General features: G+C 47.6%; 1 protein-coding gene across 2 annotated transcripts in view; it reads right to left on the reverse strand.

Moving 5' to 3' along the window:
* DET1 (DET1 partner of COP1 E3 ubiquitin ligase) overlaps nt 1-20,733 on the reverse strand; it is a 114,372-nt gene extending 93,639 nt beyond the window's left edge. Inside the window, exons 1-2 of one of the 2 annotated variants that reach the window (XM_082256340.1) lie at nt 20,666-20,733; nt 13,468-14,571 (exon numbers count right to left, since the gene is read on the reverse strand). In XM_082256340.1, the coding sequence (XP_082112466.1) occupies nt 13,468-14,559 (1,092 nt within the window). In that variant the 5' untranslated portion in view covers nt 14,560-14,571; nt 20,666-20,733. Of the gene's footprint in view, nt 1-13,461; nt 14,572-20,665 lie in introns of both variants that reach the window. The other variant, XM_082256339.1, reaches the window with a different exon arrangement.
* Between the last annotated feature and the right edge of the window lie 1,410 nt (nt 20,734-22,143).

Here is a 22,143-nt window from a genome sequence, read left to right on the forward strand (position 1 = left end):
CTGTTCTGGCAGTGGTAATTTTTATAATAGTAACGAGTAACTATGCAGCACAAAAAAAAAAAATATCGGAGTAGAAGTATTGAAATCATCGAAAAAATGTAGTGAAGTAAAAGTGGAAGGAGAAAAAAATTCTACTCCAGGAAAGTACAGATACCGCCTTTCGGTACTTAAGTACAGTAGTGAAGTAGTTCTACTTAGTTACTATACATCTCTGGTGATCAGTCAATCAGCCTATTTTAAGCCACATTTGAATCCATGAATGGGGCTGACACCGATTAAATGGGAAAACCCCAGCAGGATTTCCGGACTATTCCGGTGCAGGAGGCACCCCTATTGAAAGCAATTGGAGGCTTCCGCCTCCCGCAGCCAATCGCATGTAATTGCTCATGGAGCGATCACCTGTGAGTCTTGTGTGCAGGGGCAATTACTTGCAGGTAACTTCTCCATGAGTGATTACATGCGGGTAGCCACCATTAGCTGTGGGAGTCAGCAGCCTCCCATTGCTTTCAAAGGGGCTGCCTCCTGCAGGGAATCGCCCCAGGAACCCCCGCTGGGGTTCTTACATGTAAATCGGTGTCAGCCTTTTTTTTGCAAATGTGAATGTGGCCCCAAAAAAGTAGTCACTCTGCTGTTTGGTATCACTGAGTGTACCACACTGAACATGGATTAGAGAAAGCAAAAGGAGAGACTGGTCTGAGGTGATCAGAAAAATAATGATAGACCAGAAAATCTAACGTAAAGGCTATAAGAACAGTCTTCAAGCAGCTTGATGTCCCTGTGACTACAGCTGCAAATATTAAGTAGTTTAAGATCAAACTGCCCTTGATGAAGCCACAAAAGGAAAATTACCCCAGATTGAACAGGAGAGTGCAAATGTTAGACAAAGAGCAGAAAAGAAAAACTTCCAAAGGAATGCAGGCTAAATTCCAAGATCAAGGTACATCGGTGTGTGATCGCACCATCCATCAAATATACAGTATAATCACCAGCACACCACGGGTCATCAAGATTAAAGGATAAGTTCACCTTTGCAAAAAAAATGATATAATAAATGCACATCGTTTTGCAGGTAAAAAAAAAAAAAAAATGGGCATTTATTATATTTTTTTTTACTAGGAGCCTGTAAAGCATTGCACCCACGATTAGCAGATCACGGGTGCAATGCAGGGCTCTTGCAGACTGTGTAGCTGTCTGCTTCTACCCCGTAGAGGCTAGCAGTTACACATTGACAGGAAGCATGAATGAACTACCTAGAGTGCTCAATGGGCCCTGATAGTTCATTGAGAACTACAAGCCGACAGCTGCAAAGGCGGTCCGTACATGCAATTTACTTTTCACATTCACAGAACTCTGTGAACGAATAATGCGGCTGTTTGGGCGGAACCCGGTATGGCTGCATCTTTTTTAAATTGTGACAGCGAGTGGGGAAAGAAGATCCCTTGCTCACTGTCACAACAGAGGATCAGGGGGGTTGTGGGGGCTGCTGAATCTGTAACAGGTTACAGGTTGCACCCTGAATATGGGTGTAACATGTTATGAAAGGTGAACTTATCCTTTAAACGTCAAAGCAATTGAGAAGATCACGACAATGGTAAGGTGCAATGTTTCTGGGCCAAGCAGGACCTCTCAACGGACATGTAAGATCTAAAGAAAGAAGACCCAGGAGGAGGACTCCATTGTTGAAAGTAAAACCTCAAAAAAGCCAGGCTGGAATTTGCCAAAGTGCTTACAGATAATCCTCAATGCTTCTGGAAGAATGCCATTTGGGGAGATGAAACAAAATCAGAGCTTTTTGAAAAGTCACATCAGCTCCATTTTCAAGACAAAGACGACAAAAGAAAAGAAAAGAACACCATATCTACTGTGAAGCATGGAGGAGGCTTGGCTAAATTCTATGTATGTCTTCACACTGGTCCGTGGCGCTTCCTTTGTGATGTTAAAAATCCTGCTTGCTGCTTTAGTCAGAAAAAAAAAAAAAAAAAGCCCCGCATTAAAGATTGACCTACCCTGTTGAAATACGTTGAAAACGCAGCAAGAATGCATCAATAACGCAGCCTTGTTACACTTTTGAGTCACATGACCTATGAAAACAAACCAAAAGCATGGTAAAATCGTGGTAAAATCGCATGCGTTTTTGGCACCATTATTTGCACCTTTTTCTTTTATCCGCAAAATGCCGATGACATCATATTCAGCCGCTAGGTTTCAAAGTTTCGGTGCATCTCTAGAAGTGAAAGTTACTTTCTTCAGTCTCGGCAGTGGGAGAGGGAGCCCAAGAGAGGTCGGAATTGCTCAAATGAAAAAGGCAATTCCTGTCTAATATCCCCCTCAGAACCCAATGAAACACACTAATGCGTGCCACGTACCGTTAAAGACTAGTCAGTAATATCCCAGTTTTTTCTCTAATTTGCAGCCATAACGCTGACGTACATGATTTCTTTTCCATTTCTCCATTTTTATTCTGACACATTCTGATTACACACTTCCAGCTTTACAGATTTCCACTTACCAAATCTACAAACCCTTAGCATTCACGCCCTTTTAGAAAATGTTAAAAGTTGCTAAGAGCTTATAATGTATACTTCACATGGTATGATTGAGGCACAAAAAAAGGCAGAGCGGGAGTAAAGCAAATTAATAGCTTCAAAAGTGGTACCACCAAAGCAGTCGTAAAAAGTCCAATAATTGATAACTTTCCCTACAAGCCCAGCTAGACGGCATAAACAACCTTGTTACTAACAAAGTTAAGTGTGCAAAAGAAATTGTATCAGGAACATGTGACTACATTCCTGTATTTCATCCATGTTTTCATATTTTGAATAAATATGCAAAAAGAGAGGATGCGGCACTTCCAAATGCAGGAAAATCATGGAGTTTATTGCACATAAAATCATCCGACATGGACCATAGGACAACACACCATTCAGCAAACGCGTTTCACACGATAGTGCTTAAAGCGGAGTTCCGGGCACAGATGTCATTTTTTACTAAACATACCCCCGGGACAGTCAGGGCTAGTACATTCCACAATGGCTAGCCTCTGATCTGTCCCGGTTCGCACTTACCTTTTAGAAGAAATACTTACTTATAAAATTTCTTCCAGAGCGTTTCTATCTCTCTTGTGGGCAGCTGAAGCCGGCGTGGTCCTCTTCTGTGCCTTCTTCCGCGTCTTCTTGCCCCAGAATGCGCCTGCACCGGCCCCTCTCGTCACTTCCGGTGCGGCGCCGCATTCCTCCACAGCTTCTGGGCATGCCCAGAAGCTGTTTAGCAGGGGAATGCTGCGTCGCCCGGAAATGACGAGCGGGGCCAGTGCCGTCGCATTGATTCCTGGGAGCGATGACGTTCAGCTCCCAGGAATCATAGCGAGACAGGAAGTGACGGGGTGAGCCGTGGGTCCGAGGGAGGAAGTACTCTGAGGTGAGTATCTTCGATCTTCAATTACAAAGGTAAGTAAACAAAAAAAAAAAAAAAAATAACTATCCAATTCCTTTTCAGGTGAGGTCTACCTAGCGGAGGGGCACAAAAAAAAAATATAGTTTTTGTGCCCGGAATTCCGCTTTAATCATTGGGATCACAGCTCTGTGGACTGTTTTGGAGCAGTGGGTTCATCCCTTTTCCCTTCCCGCTTTAATCTATTTCATATTTTGAATATCAAGCGAATATTGAAACCTTTGCTCTCACCAAGGAAATGCATCAGGAAGCGTGGTTTACTGCCTTGGAGCGAATAAAAAAAAAAAAAAGGTAATAACTACTTCAATACAGTGAACTTTCACCCCCTTCTGCCCAGGGCAATTTTCAGCTTTCAGCGCTGTTGCACTTTGAATGGCAATTGCGCTTTCATGCAACATATAATATTTTCATCTTTTTTTCACACGTATTGCTTTCTTTTGGTGGTATTTAGTCTCCATTCACACTACCGCGACTTGTCAGCCTGACAAGTCGCGGTCCGTCCCGGTCCATGCAGTGCTACAGGACCCGTTCTAATAGGAGCGACACAAGTCGCTCCGACTTAGAAAAAGGGTCCTGTACTACTTCGGGGCGACCTCGGAGCGACTTGCATAGACATTATATGAAGTCCGTGCAAGTCGCGCCGAAGTCGCGGTGCACGCGACTTGTGAAGTCGCCCCCAAAGTCGTGCTGCTTCAGTGTGAATGCGGTCTTAATCACCACGTTTTTTTTTCCTAAATAATTTTTTGTTATATAAAATTTTGCAAATAATCTTTCTACGTAAAGTTTAAAAAAATATTTATTACTGCTACTTTTCTTTGGTGAAAAATAACCCAAAAATCTGTGTATATTATTTCGTGTGTGGGAAAGCCATCAGGTCTACAAACTATTAGAGCTGCACGATTAATCGTAAAAAAAAAAAAAAAAATTGTGATTCTGGTTCACACACCGCTCCCCCCAACGATCTCCATCCAGCATGTCCACAAATCTCAGTGCAGTGATAATGGATTTATTAAGACACACAGTAAAAATTGGCAGCTCGCATTTGAGTAGATAAATCACACAACTGGGATCAAGGGTGTCCCCGAGATGCTGGAATTGGTATCTATCTTGTGGCAGGATGGTAAGGTAAAGGTAGCCTGGACCAGAGGGGAAGACGAAGGTACCCTTGCACCATCCTGCACGAAAGATCCCCTTCCGATCCAGGCCACCTTTACTTTACAATGCCGCCACAAGATAGATACCGATGCCATCTTTATTCTAAACCAAAAAAATCGTGATTCTCATTTTTTTCCAGAATTGTGCAGCTCTACAAAACTATGGTATACTGTATATATAATCTGAAAAATTGATCGATCCTGATGTACTGGAGGCCTATCTAATTTCTTTAGGACCGAAAATGCCAGGACAGCACAAACATCCCCCATTACTTTTGGAAAGTAGAAAGTCCAATGCAGCCTCTCTCAACCTTTTCAACAAAGAGGAACCCTTGAAATAAAATTTCTGGTCTCGGGGGAACCCCTGCTAAAAATTAAAAATCTACAACTCATGACACTTTAGTGTAACAGTCAGTGGAAAGAATGCTCCTTTCTCTTGTCATCACTGGGCAGTGTGTGTGTGTGTGTGTGTGTGTACCTGGTCCAGAGCCCCCCGTCCTGCCTGGATCTGTCCTGGAGGCCTGACTCCCATTTCTGGGTCCCTGTATACCACGTGGCGCCGCCATTTTGTTGTAGCCTGTGTATTCCTATACACGGAGGCCTTGTTTGTGTAGTCCGACAGCCATTTTCTTGCACTGCAAACAGCGGCGGTCATGACAGCGAAGCCCTGTGGGCGAAGATTTCGGAGGTCGGAGCCGTTCCCCATCAGCTGGATGGTTTAGCTTCCTGATCGCCGCACATGTAATGCAGATTCTCCTGGTGGTTGCAGGTGCCTGTGTTGGCGAGTGGCGAGTCCGGAGGGGTCCTCTCCCTCTCTGTTGAGGATCGCTCTGTGCCTTGTGCTTGGCGACCGTGTGCGTTGGAGTTGTCCCCTAGCACTATGTTACACTTTCTGTGGAGTCCCCCTGGTGACTCATGGAGTCTTTGGAGCCCATTTCCCACACCTGTTCCCCTCCGGGTCCCAACCAACCATCCATGGACTGACAGCGGTCCTGGAGTCCTTTGTATCCCAGGTGGAGGCAGCTTGCGGGCAAAGAGCTAGTAAAAAGCGCCTCCCCCTGCCTCATCTGTCTCCTCAGATCCTGAATCAGATTCGGCCGCTGCGGACGTGGGTCACCCTTCTGGGTCTGCGACCAACGCCCTGGAATCCTCAGATAGGGAGGATGATTCCTCAGCGTCTGCGCATAGAAAGGCACTGGTGGATGCACTGATTGCATCTGTGCGTGAGACCCTTAAGATGGAGGACGCAGCTGAAGCTGCAACGGAGGCAAAGGTACCCTTTTAGCACTCGCAAGTCATTCAGAGCGGCAAATTAGTTTCCTTTCCCTGCTTATTTTGACAGAATTGTCACAAAAGAGTGAGGATGACCAAAACGTCCCTGTGGGGTTTCTAAGTGCTTTACTAAGCGTTACCCCTATGAGGAGTCCCTTCTTAACCACTTCTGGACCGGAAGGATTTGCCCCTTAATGACCAGGCCATTTTTTGCGATTCGGCACTGCGTTATTTTAACAGACAATTGCTTGGTCGTGCGACGCTGTACCCAAATAAAATGGATGTCCTTTTTTCCCCCACAAATATAGCTTTCTTTTGGTGGTATTTGATCACCTGTGTGATTTTTATTCTGAAAAAAACAAAAACAATATTTTTCACATTCTGCTATTTTAGGCCATATTTTTGGTAAAGAGGAAAGAAAAAAAAAAAATAAATAATATCGCAATAAGCGTATTTTATTGGTTTGCGCAAAAGTCATCATGTCTACTAACTACGGGAAAGATGTAATTTTTTTTTTTAACAGTAACGGCGGCGATCTGCAATTTTTAGCGGGACTGTGACATTGCGGCAGACAGATCGGACCCCTAACTGACATTTGCCACTTTTGGCGGGACCAGTGACATTACTACAGTAATCAGTGCTAAAAATATGCACTGTTACTGTAATAATGCCATTGGCAGGGAAGGGGTTAAATCAGTGGGGAATCAAGGGGTTAAACGTAAGCCTAGGGGAGTGTTTCTAACTGTATGGGGGTTGGGCTTTTGAAATGATCACAGAGACCTGAGAGACCTGTGATCCTATATAGAAGGATCACAGGCACACTGTGATCATTCCAGAGAGAAGAATGGTTTAGCTGTGTTTTATTATAGCTGACTTTCCTCTCTCAGCAGGGAGCGAACGCGGGTGGCCGGTGGCAATCGGAGCCACCGGCCCCGTGCATCGGAGTCCCCGCTCGCCCCCTAGCTCATGGTGCGCGACCAACGTATAGCTACGTCAGTTTGCGCAGGAGGGGCTGCCTGCCGCAGTAAAACTGCGGCGGGCGATCGTTAACAGGTTAAGAAGTGGACTGTCCCACCGGTGGTGGACCCTCCGGTTTACAGATTAAACAAGGCAATCATGATTCTTGTTATAGAGTCCCCAGCCTTTAAGGACCCGGCTGACCGGAAGGCGGAGGCTGTGTCTCGCACTATGTACACCTTAGCTGTTCGGGAATAAGGCCGGTATTTACCATTGCCCTGGTGTGGCAAACTCTGACCGAGTGGGCTAAGCTCCTACGCCATGACCTGGAGGGAGAACAGCCTGCCTTTGCTGAGATAGCAGACCAGCTGGTCCAGGGGCTGCAGTTGATCTGTGATGCCTCTTTGGATGCAGCTCCTCTGATGGCTCGCCTCTCTGTTTTGACGGTGGTCCTTCGGCATATCATTTGGCTTAAATGCTGGTCTGTAGACCAGACTTCTAAAAAGGCCTTGACTGACCTTTCTTTTCAAGGAGATCGCCTATTTGGAGCTACCCCGGATGACAACATTAAAAGGGCTCATTGGGGGGGTTCAAGAGTACCTTTCTCCCACAGGCTACTAAGTGCAAGGAACCTCGTCGTAGACGTGGACCTTCCTTCTCGGCTCATGAGAAAAGTTTTTTTGTCCCTCAGGGGCGACTGACAAGGGCTCGAAGCCTTTCAGGACCTCCTTTGGCAGATCTAAAACGAACCTGGTTTGGCAAGCTGAGAGCAGGCTTCTCCAGACCCGCCGACAAGGCACCTTCCGCATGAAGGTTTCAGTGGTGGTGGGGGGGCGGGGGGGTGGTGTCTTTGCTGATTTACGGACCCGTGGACTTCCCTGGTACAAGACAAGTGGGTCCATGAAGTCATTCGATCCGGCTAAAAGATTGAGTTTTGCTCTTGTCCCTCCGGGAAGGTTTTTTCCTTCTAACCTGCGCCTGTCCCCAGACTGGTTTGGGACGGTACAAGGCCTGTTCCTTCAAAGGGTGATTGTTCCATTCCGATTTTGGAATGTTTTCAGGCTTTTTACTCAAACCTGTTCACAGTCCCCAGAAGGGAAGGCAAAGTTCATACAGTCCTGGAACTTAAGGCACTAAACTGCTTTGTGCAGATACAGAAGTCCAGAATGGAGTCCATTCGAACGGTGGTGGCATCCCTGCTTCAGGAAGATTGCCTGGCCTTTATAGATAATAAGGATGCCCATCTTCACATTTCAATATGTTCTAGTCACCAGCATTTTCTCCGCTTTGCTGTGGGAGAGGAGCATTATCAGTTTGTGGCGTTACCCTTTGGTCTCGCCTCCACTCCTCGGGTCTTCACAAAAAGTATTGGCTCCGGTGCTCATCTTGCTACGCCAACGGGGGATTGCTGTACTGGGCTACCTGGATGATCTCCTTCTGCGAGCGGAGTCACCTTCTGCTCTGGTGGAAAACCTAGATATTACAAGACAAACTCTGCGGTTATTCGGCTGGATTCTGAATTTTCACAAAGCTGGACTATTTGGGCCTGACTCGGGACTCAGCTGTAGCCAGAGTGCTCCTTCCTCTGGATTCTCACCAAGGTGGACAAGATTCTGGAGACTCTGGACAAACAGATCCGACTGAGTCCCGGGGGGGGGGGGGGTAGGGAACAAAAGGAGTCCCTGATATGGTGGATTCGCTCTCCAGGGCTTCAGCTGGGAAAATCCTCCCTCCCCTTGTATTGGACAGTGGTTATCACGGATGCCAGCCTATCCGGCTGGGGAGGCGTCCTCAGCAAGCATTCAGCTCAGGGGATCTGGACGCTGGAAGAGTCCAGATTGCCGATCAATGTCCTGGAATTCCAAGCGATGAGACTGTGTCTGGATCATTGGATGGTTCGTCTTCAGAGATGCCCAGTACGCATTCAATTGGACAATGCCACAGCCGTGGCTTATGTCAATCACTAAGGGGGCACAAAAGCGCCCTGGCAGCTCAGGAGGTAGCCGACATTCTAAAAGATGGGTAAAATCGTTTGTTCCAGCCCTCTCCGCCGTACATATTCCCGGGGTGGAAAAATGGCAGGCAAACTACCTCAGCCGCCAGGCGTTGGACCACGGGGAATGTTTCATCAGCTGTGTCTCCGGCGTCTTGGCTCAACAGAAAGGTGCACAGATTTGTGGTTCGGTCAAGGGATCCACTGCCAGACGCCAGAGATGCGCTGGTGGCCCTGTGGGGTCAGTATCGTCATATATACGCCTTCCCTCCTCTTAAGTTTCTGCCCATACTCCTCTACTCAGGATGGAGGCAGAAGCGGTTCCAGTCATCTTAGAGGCCCCGGACTAGCGCCGCTGGTCGCCTACGTTCCTTGGAAGCTTCCTCTCAGGGAGGATATGCTGTCACAAGGACCGATCTTCCATCCTGCTTTACAGTCGCTGGCTTTGATGGCTTGGCTGTTGAACGCCAGGTGCTGAAGGATAGAGGTTTTTCTGAGTATGGGATTCCTACCTTGTTAAAAGCTAGGAAATCTACTTCGAGGAAGATCTACCATCGTATGTGGAAGACGTACATTGCGTAGTGTGAGTCTTTTGGGGTGCATCCTCGCTCCTTCTCGTGGCTCAGATCTAAACCTTCCTTCAACGGGGAGTTGAACAGAAGTTGGCCTTGAGTACCACAGGGCAGTATTCCAAGATAACGACACCATACACACCTCCAAAACAACCACTGCCTTGCTAAAGAAGCTGAGGGTCAAGGTGATTGACTGGCCAAGAATGTCTCCAGACCTAAACCCTATTGAACAAAACGATCCACAAGATGTCTCTTCACTAGTACCAAACAGCTCAAATCCTGTATCCGATTAGCATATATAAAAAAACGATGATAGGGACATAGTGTGACTCCGTAAAACAATACATTTATTTAAAACATAAGGTAGCAAACTCACATTTCAGAAGACATCACATAGCATGTAAATATCAGGTGGAAGGATCCAGAAAGTCTGACGTGACCACACCCTCACTAGCTGGCTTCTAGGTATATGGGTGGAGTCAGACGTGACATGGCCACGCCCCCACTAGCCAGCTTCTAGGAATACAGTGCTTATGGAGATGCTGCAACTTTCTGGATCCTTGCACCTGATATTTACATGCTATGTGATGTCTTCTGAAATGTGAGTTTGCTACCTTATGTTTTAAATAAATGTATTGTTTTTACTGAGTCACACTATGTCCCCATCATCATTTTTTTATATATGCTAATCGGATACCGGATTTGAGCTGTTTGGTACTAGTGAAGTGACATCTTGTGGATCGTTTTGGTATTACTGCTAAGCCTACAGTGGTCTACCCATTAGTTTGGGTGACCAACTTGCTCAGGTAAGCTGCTAATTCCCTCCTTTGGTAATCCATGCACGGGTGTCTCTTCCTCTTGCATATCCCTGGTTCTGTGGAAATTGAACTTACCTGCTGGGACTTGTGGTTCCTTGAATCTTGATCAAATACCTTATATATCACATTTGAGGAATTTGTTTGGACACTGTTTGATTGCCTTTTTTTTCATATATTTTCTTCATTGCATGGACTTGGTTTACACGTTTTTTTTCAGTATATGATCATATGCTTTGGCACCAATTTAATTATTTTTGTCAGTCTATTTCACATTGACTTTTTGTTAGCGCTACACATACTGTTATAATAATGCTAAAAATATGCACTGTTACTGTACTAATGACACCGGCAGGTAAGGGGTTAACACCAGGGGTGATTAAAGTGTTAAATGTGTCCCTAGGGGGTGCTTTCTCACTGTGTGGGGGATGGTCTTGCTGAATGAACACGGAGACCTGGGTTCCTAAATAAGAGGAACACCGGTTTCCCTGTGTTCATTTTTGACAGAACAGTGGTCTGTCGTGTTTACAACGGCAGACTGCCATTCTGGCTTCATAAGAGCGATCACGGCTGCCCGGCGGACATTGCGGGTGCTGGACCCCCTGTGGCCAATAAGCACATGCGCACACCCCCACTAGCGGTCCCGCAAAGCGACGTACAGGTATGTAATTTCGCGCAACAGAGCCGACCCGCCCCTGTAAAACCACGGCAGCTGGTCGGCAAGTGGTTAATATTGAACTCCCCAATGCCCCTTATACTTACCTGAGCCCTCACTTGATCCAGAGGCTCTCTCCCCTCACTTCTTGGCCTCACAGGTTTTGCTGATGCAGCGGGAGCCATTGGCTGTCAATCAAAGCCAGTGAGGACCGAGCAGGGGGCGTGGCCAAACCCATGGTCTGTCTATAGACGCAGGCAGCGTGGCTCGGGAGCAAGCAGGTAACTATAGACCGATACAAAAAAAAAAAAAAAAACCCCTTCATCTATGTCCCTTCCTTTCCCTTGAAGGCATGTTCCACCTTCCGGTCCCTTTTCCTCTAACTTATCCATGCATTGCCCCAGGTACAGGGGAACCAATTATTATGTAATGGCTGACTGTTCAGTATTTTCTCTACGCCATTTTTACAAACAAAAAAAATTTTCTTTCATTGTGAGTTTGTATATGGAATGTCGTTCTTACACACTGGGGCTGATTATAGTAAAACCTGAGAGTGCAAAATATGGTGCAGCTCTGCATAGAAACCGATCAGCTTTCAGGGTTTTTTTTTTTTTTTTTTCAAAGCTTAATTGAACAAGTTGGAAGCTGATTGGCTACTATGCACAGCTGCACCAGATTTTGCACTCTCCAGGTTTTATCATTTATTCTGCTACATATTTTTGTTAACAAAAAATCCCAAAACACATATATTGGTTGGTTTACGCAAAAGGTTTAGCATCTACAAACTGTGGGAGAGATACTTGTTTTATTTTATTACTAGTAATGGCAACAATTAGCGACCTATAATGGGGTGGCGATATTGCAGCAGACAATCTGACACTTTTTACACTTTGTGGTAACCAGTTACACTATTCCAGTGATTAGCACAAAAAATATGCACTGTCACTGTACTAATGACACTGTCTGGGAAGGGGTTAACATCAGGAGCAATCAATGGGATAAATGTGTGTGTACCCACATCCCGCCCGCCCTATAGTCATTTGACGGCGGGATTGTGGTTGTATTATCCCGACCGGACGTCATATGAGGGGGCGCGCAGAGCGGCGATCAGTGATGCAAGGTTTCAGTCTGACTCCCTGCACCTCCGATCTCGGTAAAGAGCCTAGTCACATAGTAAACAGGAAGAGCCGTTGATCGGCTTTCCTTAGTTCGTGCCTAACAGGCACGAGTAAAGGAGCACCGATCGGCGGCTCCCTTGACAGGGGGGGGGGGGGGGGGTTGGCACTGGTAATCAGATCATTGATTACCAGTGCAGACCCTGGGGGGGGGCTGCCACTAGAACCACCAGGGATGCCCACCCATGACCCCAGGGATGCCCACTATGGCCACCATGGAAGGCAATCAGGGCTCAGGGAGCCCCCCATTGCCCTCCCCATCAGTGCTGCCCACCAGTGCCCATCATTGCCATCTTTCAGTGTCGCCCACCAGTGCCCATTATTGCCCACCAGTGCCGCCTATCAGTGCCGCCCTTCAGTGCCCACCAGTGCCACCTATCAATGCCGCCTATCAGTGCCCATTAGTGCCCAGCAGTGCCACCTATCAGTGCCCAGCAGTGCCGCCTATCAGTGCCCAGCAGTGCCGCCTATCAGTGCAGGAAAAAACGTATTTATTTACAAAATTGTATAACAAAAACAAAAAAAAAAAATTTTTTTCAAACTTTTCGATCTTTTTTTATTTGGTTAGCAAAAAGGAAAAAACCCAGAGGTGATCAAATACCACCAAAAGAAAGCTCAATTTGTGGGGGGAAAATGACATAAATTTGGTGTAGGTACAGTGTTGCATGACCGCGCAATTGTCATTCAAAATGCAACAGCGCTAAAAGGGGAAAATTGGCCTGGGCAGGAAGGGGGTGAAAGTGCCCGGTATTGAAGTGGGTACACACTATGTGAAGTGCTTTTACTGAGGGATATGATGGAGTTTATTCTCCACAGGGAAAGAAAATTCATCACTTTCCCCCCTGTCAGGATGGAGCTCTGCAGAGCTCCATTCTGTTTTTTCTCCCGACGATCGGCGGTTGCCGGCGGACATCCAGTGCCCGGCACCTGCTGGTCAGCTTCTGCTGTGACAAATCATAATATAATATATATATTACACACACACATATCTATCTATCTATATACACACACACACGATTCTGCACAGCACGGCCGCTCTGTAGCAGTAAATGTACTATAGTCAGTCAGCAAGCTGATAACTACAGCCACTAGTCAGATTCAAATCTGCCCAAGCCTCTGAATCTAATTTGTGGCTGTTGCAAAATAACTCATCTGACCTCTGGATTTATCAAACCCCCAGCTGTCTCTTTTGATGCCTCCACCCCCCCCAATATTCTGCCGTAGTTTGTGAAATTCTCCTTAATAATTATAGAACTGGATGCCACTGCGGTTATCATTTCAACATACAGGAGACCAAATCTATCATTTACTAGTGCTATACTGTATATTCTCCACCATGCTCACAGACAACCTGTAAGACATTACTTTGCTATGCTTCCATGCCACCCAATTGAAATAATGAAAGAATTTCTTTATACCTGTACCTGTGATGGGTCGTTGACTCTCAGCGTGACCACATCTTCACTAGTATATTTGATAAACAAATGACTTTCATCCAGTAGCTGCATCTTCCACATACGGAGCTGTCGCAACTGATCAAAGTACTGGAAGAAACGTCTCTTAGCCATAGCGCTGCCATCTTGTTCTGCTCTCCTCCACAAATACACCAACAGTCTGTGCTTCAATGAGTTAATAAACGGCTCTTTGTACAAGTTTGCCATTCCGGTTTGAGTTTCGCGTTGCACTTCGGGGTAAACCGCTGATAATATTAAAAGGTCATCCTCATAGCAGAAGCGACCTATTGTGCGTACATCAATGAAAGTCCCCTCTGAGGTCACCTGAAAAACATGAATTGTTTGCTGTTGCACAGACAGGATTGCCAATATGTTTTTGTACAAATAGAGGCCCTGATTGTGTGACAGAATGATTTTATCACATTTAAAGGTCCTTGAGTCGCAAAGTTTGCCGGTGTGAAGGTCTATTATATGAAGAGAATAGTCCTCCAGTGGGGATCTAGGATTGGGAGTGACGGACTCGCTGTTACGATAGATTTCATAAAAAGGCGGATATGGCTCTTCGGGAAGATAGGATGCCGATCCCACAATGACATAGCGACAGTCATCTGTAAATAAACTGCATTCGCGATTCAAGTGCTCCCCGTTGGAAGCCACATTAGTGATATGGAGAAGTACAAAGAACCGCTCAAACAAGCGTCCCCTAATGTTCACCGACCTCTGGTCATTAGAATTTGCCAAAATTTCTCCTTCATACCCGTTCAGAAGATCTTCTGCAGCCTGGCAGCCTTGGTACTCGTAGATCTCTAAGGAGGTCTGGTCTGAAGAAAATGCAATGAAATATCTGCCATCGGGGGAGAATTTGCGAAGGAAACAAGGTGGTTTTTCCACATTGACGACTGTAAAATTGGGAAAGACGTTCTGGTGAAAAATACGAACTTGGTGCCAATGGGACCCCGGCTTCCCAGAACTGATTTTCCGACGCTCCAGACGGTGAATTACATTTTGGTTCTGTATTCTCCTAGGTCTTATTGTAGGAATGTCATGATCCATCATAAACATAACTTCATCTTACTGAAAAAGAAGCACAAATTTAATTTTATTATTAATTATTACAGGTACTTACATTGCTGCGTCAATTTATGCAGCATTTTACATATATATTGTACATTCACATCAGTCCCTGCCCTCAAGGAGCTTACAATCTAATGTCCCTAACTAATATTCATACTACGACCAATTGATACAGGAACCAATTAACCACTTCAGCTCCAGGCCTTTTTCTGACACTTCTGCTTACATTTGGTTAAAATTCAGTATTTATTGCTAGAGTATAAAGTCCCGTACACACGTACCGATTGTCGGCCGTAAATATTCGGCCGACGACCGATCGGCCGAATGTAGGCTTGTTAGTATGATGCTTCCGACAGCGCACTTTCGGCCGAAAAGAATCTGTCCTGCAAGCATTAAAATTTTTCTTGGCCAACACCAGAACGGCCGATTGTTCGCCAGTCAGTACAGAATTCGGCCGACAGACAGCAGATTTGCAAGACTGGGCATGCTCAGAGAAGAAAAAACACAGGGAAAGTTAACCATCACATGACATCACTTCTGCAGTCGGCGGACAAAATTCGTGTGCAGTCTTTTGCACTTTTCAGCGGACACGACATCCCTGGACAAAAGACAGCCGATCGGTCGGCCGACGATCGGTACGTGTGTACGAGGCATTAGTTAGAACCCCCAAACATTTTTTTTTTTTAAAGCAGAGGCCCTGGAGAATAAATTGGTGGGTGTTGCAATTTTTTTATGTCACACAGTACTTGAGCAGTGGTTTTTTCAAATGCAAAATTTTGGGGGGGGGGGGGGGGGGGACACACAACTTTTTTTAATTGTAAATGCAAAAAAATAATACATGACCCAATTATTTAGTAAAATATAAAACGATGTTACACCAAGTAAATAGATACCAAACATGTCACGCCTGTGCAACAGCTACAAACGTAAATTTTATAATCCATAGGTGGCGCTTTAAATAGCCTTTACAGGCAACCACTTTATAACTACAGAGAAGATCTAGTGCTAGAATTACTGCCCCTGATGTGACATGCACTATGATAACTCACGTGTGGGACAATTGCTGTTTGCGTGCATGCGGGACCAACGAGCATGGGGGCTCTTTAAAAAAATAAATATTTTAATAGTTTATTTTTTAATTATTAAACTGTTTCTTTACATTTTTTTTTCTCACTTTTATTGCTGTCACAAGGAATGTAAACATCCTTCTGGACAGCAATGGTCAGGTGACAGGTACTCCATATTGAGAGGTCTGAGGTCTATAAAGATCCCCAAATCTTTCCTCTGCCCTTAAAAGTATTCAAAACACCAAGATTGGTGCTTTTGATTTATAAAAAAAAAAAAAAAAAAAAAAAAATGGCCCGGTTGACATCTGGGTAAACCAGAAGTGATGGCAGGTCATCGCTTCTGGCTTACCATAGCAGAGAGCCAAACGAAACCGGTCCCTGCTTTGTTCAGCTTCCCAATTAGCTGGCGTGTCAGGTCACCCGGTGGGACGGAGGAAGTCCAAGCAAGCTGTGGAAGGTAGGGACATGTCCCTTCCCGCTGCTTGTAAAGCCAATCCAGCAGCTAGTTAACCGCTAGGATTGCTTTTGCAAGAGAGACGGCCGCGGCCTTTAAAAAAAATAGCACCAGGATGATACCTGGGGCTGCAGGCATCATGCTGGTATAACCGCAAAAAGTCCAGCAACGTACAGGAAACCTACCAGCATGTCTTTGGAACGTGAAAGGAAACCCATGTAGGCACAGGGAGAACATGCAAACTCCAGGCAGGTAGTGCTGTGATTGAGGGATTTCTGGTGGCAAAACAGTATTAAAACAAGATTATATAGTATTATGCCATTCATTTGAAAATCAATATCATTGAAGAAACCCCCGTTTAGTACATAAATATATTAATTGAAATATGTAATTTTAAATGCCAATTTCAATCACAGTATGTTTATTCTAATGAAATCAGACAACAATTGGAATAATAAAGAAAAAGCACAGCTGGGGTGATGGAAACAATGATTAAAGCTGCAGCTGTCATCAGTGTTATAGTTCATTCACTCCGACTGGGCCAGTGAGAGGTTTAGTCAAGTTACCTATAGCTTTATCTATCTCCCCCCTAAGCAAAAAAAATGGATGGACTCATTCTGATCATCTCCTGTGACAAGGATTAGCTCAGCACTGTCACATGGAGGAGTGCCCAATACTTCTAAGGTAAGGAGGATGTGACTTACTCTGGTCCTCTCCTGTGATGGCATTGTCACATGAGGTCAGGGACACATTGGTCAGCTGGGTGTAAAATCTGATACTTCACAGTTCACATGGACAGACCCCAACCTCTCCGCATATTGTCCAGTGATAGTGGAGTACAGGGATAACCTGAGTTCTCTCAACCCAAATACGCTCCCCACCCCGTTTACAGTCCTCACCCCGGGTACGCTCCACACCCCAGTGACCCCCGATACCCTCCCTGTCCCAGACACACTCCTCACCCCGGTTACGCTCCACATCCTGGTGACCTCTGATATGATCTCCACCCCCGGGTACGCTCCCCAGAAGAGGGGAGGGGGGGCCTCAGTACCACTGTATAGGGGAGAGAAGGTGGGGACCTCTGTATGGGGGTGGGAACCGCAGTACCTCTGTATAGGGGAGAGAAGGAAGGGACCTCTGTATGGGGGGGGGGGCCTCAGTATCTCTGTATAGGGGAGAGAAGGAAGGGACCTCTGTATGGGGGGGCCTCAGTATCTCTGTATAGGGGAGGGAAGGACATCTGTATGGGGGGGAACCTCAGTACATCTGTATAGGGGAGAGAAGGGGGGGCGGGGAGAGAGGGGGGGGGGCATCTGTATGGGGGGGGGACCTCAGTACCTCTGTATAGGGGAGAGAAGGGGGGGGGACATCTGTATGGGGGGGGGGAACCTCAGTACCTCTGTATAGGGGAGAGAAGGGGGGCCTCTGTATGGTGGGGCCTCAGTATCTCTGTATAGGGGAGGGAAGGACATCTGTATGGGGGGGGGCGGGACCTCAGTACATCTGTATAGGGGAGAGAAGGGGGGGCATCTGTATGGGGGGGCCTCAGTATCTCTGTATAGGGGAGGGAAGGACATCTGTATGGGGGGGAACCTCAGTACCTCTGTATAGGGGAGAGAAGGGGGGCCTCTGTATGGGGGGGGGGGCTCAGTATCTCTGTATAGGGGAGAGAAGGGGGGGGGCATCAGTATGGGGGGGGGGGAAACCTCAGCACCTCTGTATAGGGGAGAGAAGGGGGGCCTCAGTATCTCTGAATAGGGGAGGGAAGGACATCTGTATGGGGGGGGGGAACCTCAGTACCTCTGTATAGGGGAGAGAAGGGGGGGCCTCTGTATGGGGGGGGCTCAGTATCTCTGTATAGGGGAGAGAAGGGGGGGGCATCAGTATGGGGGGGGGGGAAACCTCAGCACCTCTGTATAGGGGAGAGAAGGGGGGCCTCAGTATCTCTGAATAGGGGAGGGAAGGACATCTGTATGGGGGGGGGGAACCTCAGTACCTCTGTATAGGGGAGAGAAGGGGGGGCCTCTGTATGGGGGGGGCTCAGTATCTCTGTATAGGGGAGAGAAGGGGGGGGGGACATCAGTATGGGGGGGGGAAACCTCAGCACCTCTGTATAGGGGAGAGAAGGGGGGGGCCTCAGTATCTCTGAATAGGGGAGGGAAGGACATCTGTATGGGGGGGGGGGCGGGACCTCAGTACATCTGTATAGGGGAGAGAAGGGGGGGCATCTGTATGGGGGGGGAACCTCAGTACCTCTGTATAGGGGAGAGAATGGGGGCCTCTGTATGGGGGGGCCTCAGTACCTCTGTATAGGGGAGAGAATGGGGGCCTCTGTATGGGGGGGGGCCTCAGTATCTCTGTATAGGGGAGAGAAGGGGGGGGAACATCAGTATGGGGGGGGGACATCTGTATGGGGGGGGGGAACCTCAGTACCCCTGTATAGGGGAGAGAAGGGGGGGACCTCTGTATGGGGGGGGACCTCAGTACCTCTGTATAGGGGAGGGAAGGACATCTGTATGGGGGGGGGGGGGGGGGGCGGGACCTCAGTACATCTGTATAGGGGAGAGAAGGGGGGGCCTCTGTATGGGGGGGGCTCAGTATCTCTGTATAGGGGAGAGAAGGGGGGGGGCATCAGTATGGGGGGGGGGGAAACCTCAGCACCTCTGTATAGGGGAGAGAAGGGGGGCCTCAGTATCTCTGAATAGGGGAGGGAAGGACATCTGTATGGGGGGGGGGGGAACCTCAGTACCTCTGTATAGGGGAGAGAAGGGGGGGCCTCTGTATGGGGGGGGCTCAGTATCTCTGTATAGGGGAGAGAAGGGGGGGGGACATCAGTATGGGGGGGGAAACCTCAGCACCTCTGTATAGGGGAGAGAAGGGGGGGGCCTCAGTATCTCTGAATAGGGGAGGGAAGGACATCTGTATGGGGGGGGGGGCGGGACCTCAGTACATCTGTATAGGGGAGAGAAGGGGGGGCATCTGTATGGGGGGGGAACCTCAGTACCTCTGTATAGGGGAGAGAATGGGGGCCTCTGTATGGGGGGGCCTCAGTATCTCTGTATAGGGGAGAGAAGGGGGGGGGAACATCAGTATGGGGGGGGGGGGACATCTGTATGGGGGGGGGGGAACCTCAGTACCCCTGTATAGGGGAGAGAAGGGGGGGGACCTCTGTATGGGGGGGGGACCTCAGTACCTCTGTATAGGGGAGGGAAGGACATCTGTATGGGGGGGGGCGGGACCTCAGTACATCTGTATAGGGGAGAGAAGGGGGGGCATCTGTATGGGGGGGGGGAACATCAGTACCTCTGTATAGGGGAGAGAATGGGGGCCTCTGTATGGGGGGGCCTCAGTACATCTGTATAGGGGAGAGAAGGGGGGGGGGAACATCAGTATGGGGGGGGGGGACATCTGTATGGGGGGGGGGGAACCTCAGTACCCCTGTATAGGGGAGAGAAGGGGGGGACCTCTGTATGGGGGGGACCTCAGTACCTCTGTATAGGGGAGGGAAGGACATCTGTATGGGGGGGGGGGGGGGGGGCGGGACCTCAGTACATCTGTATAGGGGAGAGAAGGGGGGGCATCTGTATGGGGGGGAACCTCAGTACCTCTGTATAGGGGAGAGAATGGGGGCCTCTGTATGGGGGGGCCTCAGTACCTCTGTATAGGGGAGAGAAGGGGGGGGGGAACATCAGTATGGGGGGGGGGACATCTGTATGGGGGGGGGGAACCTCAGTACCCCTGTATAGGGGAGAGAAGGGGGGGACCTCTGTATGGGGGGGGACCTCAGTACCTCTGTATAGGGGAGGGAAGGACATCTGTATGGGGGGGGGGGCGGGACCTCAGTACATCTGTATAGGGGAGAGAAGGGGGGGCATCTGTATGGGGGGGGGAACATCAGTACCTCTGTATAGGGGAGAGAATGGGGGCCTCTGTATGGGGGGGCCTCAGTACCTCTGTATAGGGGAGAGAAGGGGGGGTCGGAACATCAGTATGGGGGGGGACATCTGTATGGGGGGGGGGGAACCTCAGTACCCCTGTATAGGGGAGAGAAGGGGGGGACCTCTGTATGGGGGGGGACCTCAGTACCTCTGTATAGGGGAGGGAAGGACATCTGTATGGGGGGGGGCGGGACCTCAGTACATCTGTATAGGGGAGAGAATGGGGGCCTCTGTATGGGGGGGCCTCAGTATCTCTGTATAGGGGAGAGAAGGGGGGGGGACATCAGTATGGAGGGGGGGACATCTGTATGGGGGGGGGGGGAACCTCAGTACCCCTGTATAGGGGAGAGAAGGGGGGGACCTCTGTATGGGGGGGGGACCTCAGTACCTCTGTATAGGGGAGAGAAGGGGGGGGGGCTCTGTACGAGGGGGGGTACCTCTGTATAGGAGAGAGAAGGGGGGCAACCTCTGGATTGGGGGGGCTCAATATCTCTGTATAGGGGAGAGAAGGGGGGGGGGGGGAGACCTCTGTGGGACGAACATAGACTGAGTCTGCTGGTGACAGAGAACTCCCCTCCCCCCACATATGAACACAGCCCTCAGTACACTAACAGAACACCCCGCTCCGTACTCACGGGAATCAACCGGTAACTTGTTATTCCCGTCCACCAACACCCGGGACACCGGCAACTCTCCACACTCCACTACGCATGCGCACTGACCTCTGGCCGTGACTGAACCAACCAGCGCTCTTCATTGGCAGTGAACGTGTTTCCGGCGCATGCGTAGTCTGTACATCCGTGCACTGTACTGGCAGACGGTCCAGATACGCATGCGCAAGAGACTATCCTGAAGCACAGTGACAACTGTTGTGTAGAAGTGCTGATTGTTGCGTATAGAGTCACTTCCAATCTTTCCTAATTCCTCATTTCCCTGAGCCCCGGAGGTTTCCATTCCTTTATACCGAAACACATTCTATAGACTTTATATTTTAAAGTGACACTAAACTCTGGTTAACCTAAAATAAATCTTTACAAATATCATACAGGTGTGAACAGCTTCAGCTATTATTACATTGCAGCTTACCAATCCTTAGCTGTGATGGCTGTGTTAGTTTTCTTTTTAGAATTTCTTCTTTTTTCTTTTGGTGATCCAGCCAGTAAGTCTGTTTTTTTTTTTTATTTATTTAAAAGAATGATCTCTCCATTAGAGTGTATCCATTACAGAGACAAACCATCTACCACTGACAGGGGGGCTTACAATGATCAGCTTTTATTTATTTATGTAAAACCATCCAAAAAGGATGGCGTAACTGATTATAAAGTGTAAGTTGGAGTTTGGCTTCAATTTGTTAGTGTATCTAAATCTTCTATTACATCTAACACTACCATCCCCCCACCCAGACTGACAATGCTGCTGTCAAAAGGTGCCCCCTGTGCTCCTTCATCCAGAGTGGGGACACTCCAATACAGGAGGTGTGTTACTGGGCAGATCACCAGGTAAAAACAGAGGGGGGGAAAAAAGCCTAAAAAAGGAAAACAAATGCACCCACCACATCTAATGATTGGTAAGCTGCAATATATTATAACTTTGGTTTTGGGTTTAACCACTTCAGCCCCGGAAGATTTTACCCCCTTCCTGACCAGGCCCTATTTTGGGATTCGGCACTGCGTTACTTTAACTGACAATTGCTAGGTCGTGCGAAGCTGTACCCAAATGCAATTTATGTTCTTTTTTTCCCACAAATAGAGCTTTCTTTTAGTGATATTTGATCACCATTGCGATTTTTTATTTTTGTACTATAAACAAAAAACAGTGACAATTTTGAAAATAAAACAATATTTTTCACATTCTGCTATAGAACATTCCCAAAAAATTTAAAAATCAAAATTTTTTTAACATCTTAGGCCAATTTGTTTTCTGCTACATATATTTGGTAAAAAATCGCAATAAGCGTGTTTTGATTGGTTTACACAAAAGTTATTGCGTAGTTACTAACTACAGGAAAGATGGGGGGGCATGTCCAAGATGGCCACCGGAGTGGACGCTAATGCCCCGTACACACGTGCAGATTATCTGAAGACTTTTGTCTGCAGACTTACCTTTTCTATGT

This window comes from Pelophylax lessonae (genome assembly GCF_965119305.1).
Source record: "Pelophylax lessonae genome assembly, chromosome: 4".
NCBI classification, from domain to species: Eukaryota; Metazoa; Chordata; class Amphibia; order Anura; family Ranidae; genus Pelophylax; species Pelophylax lessonae.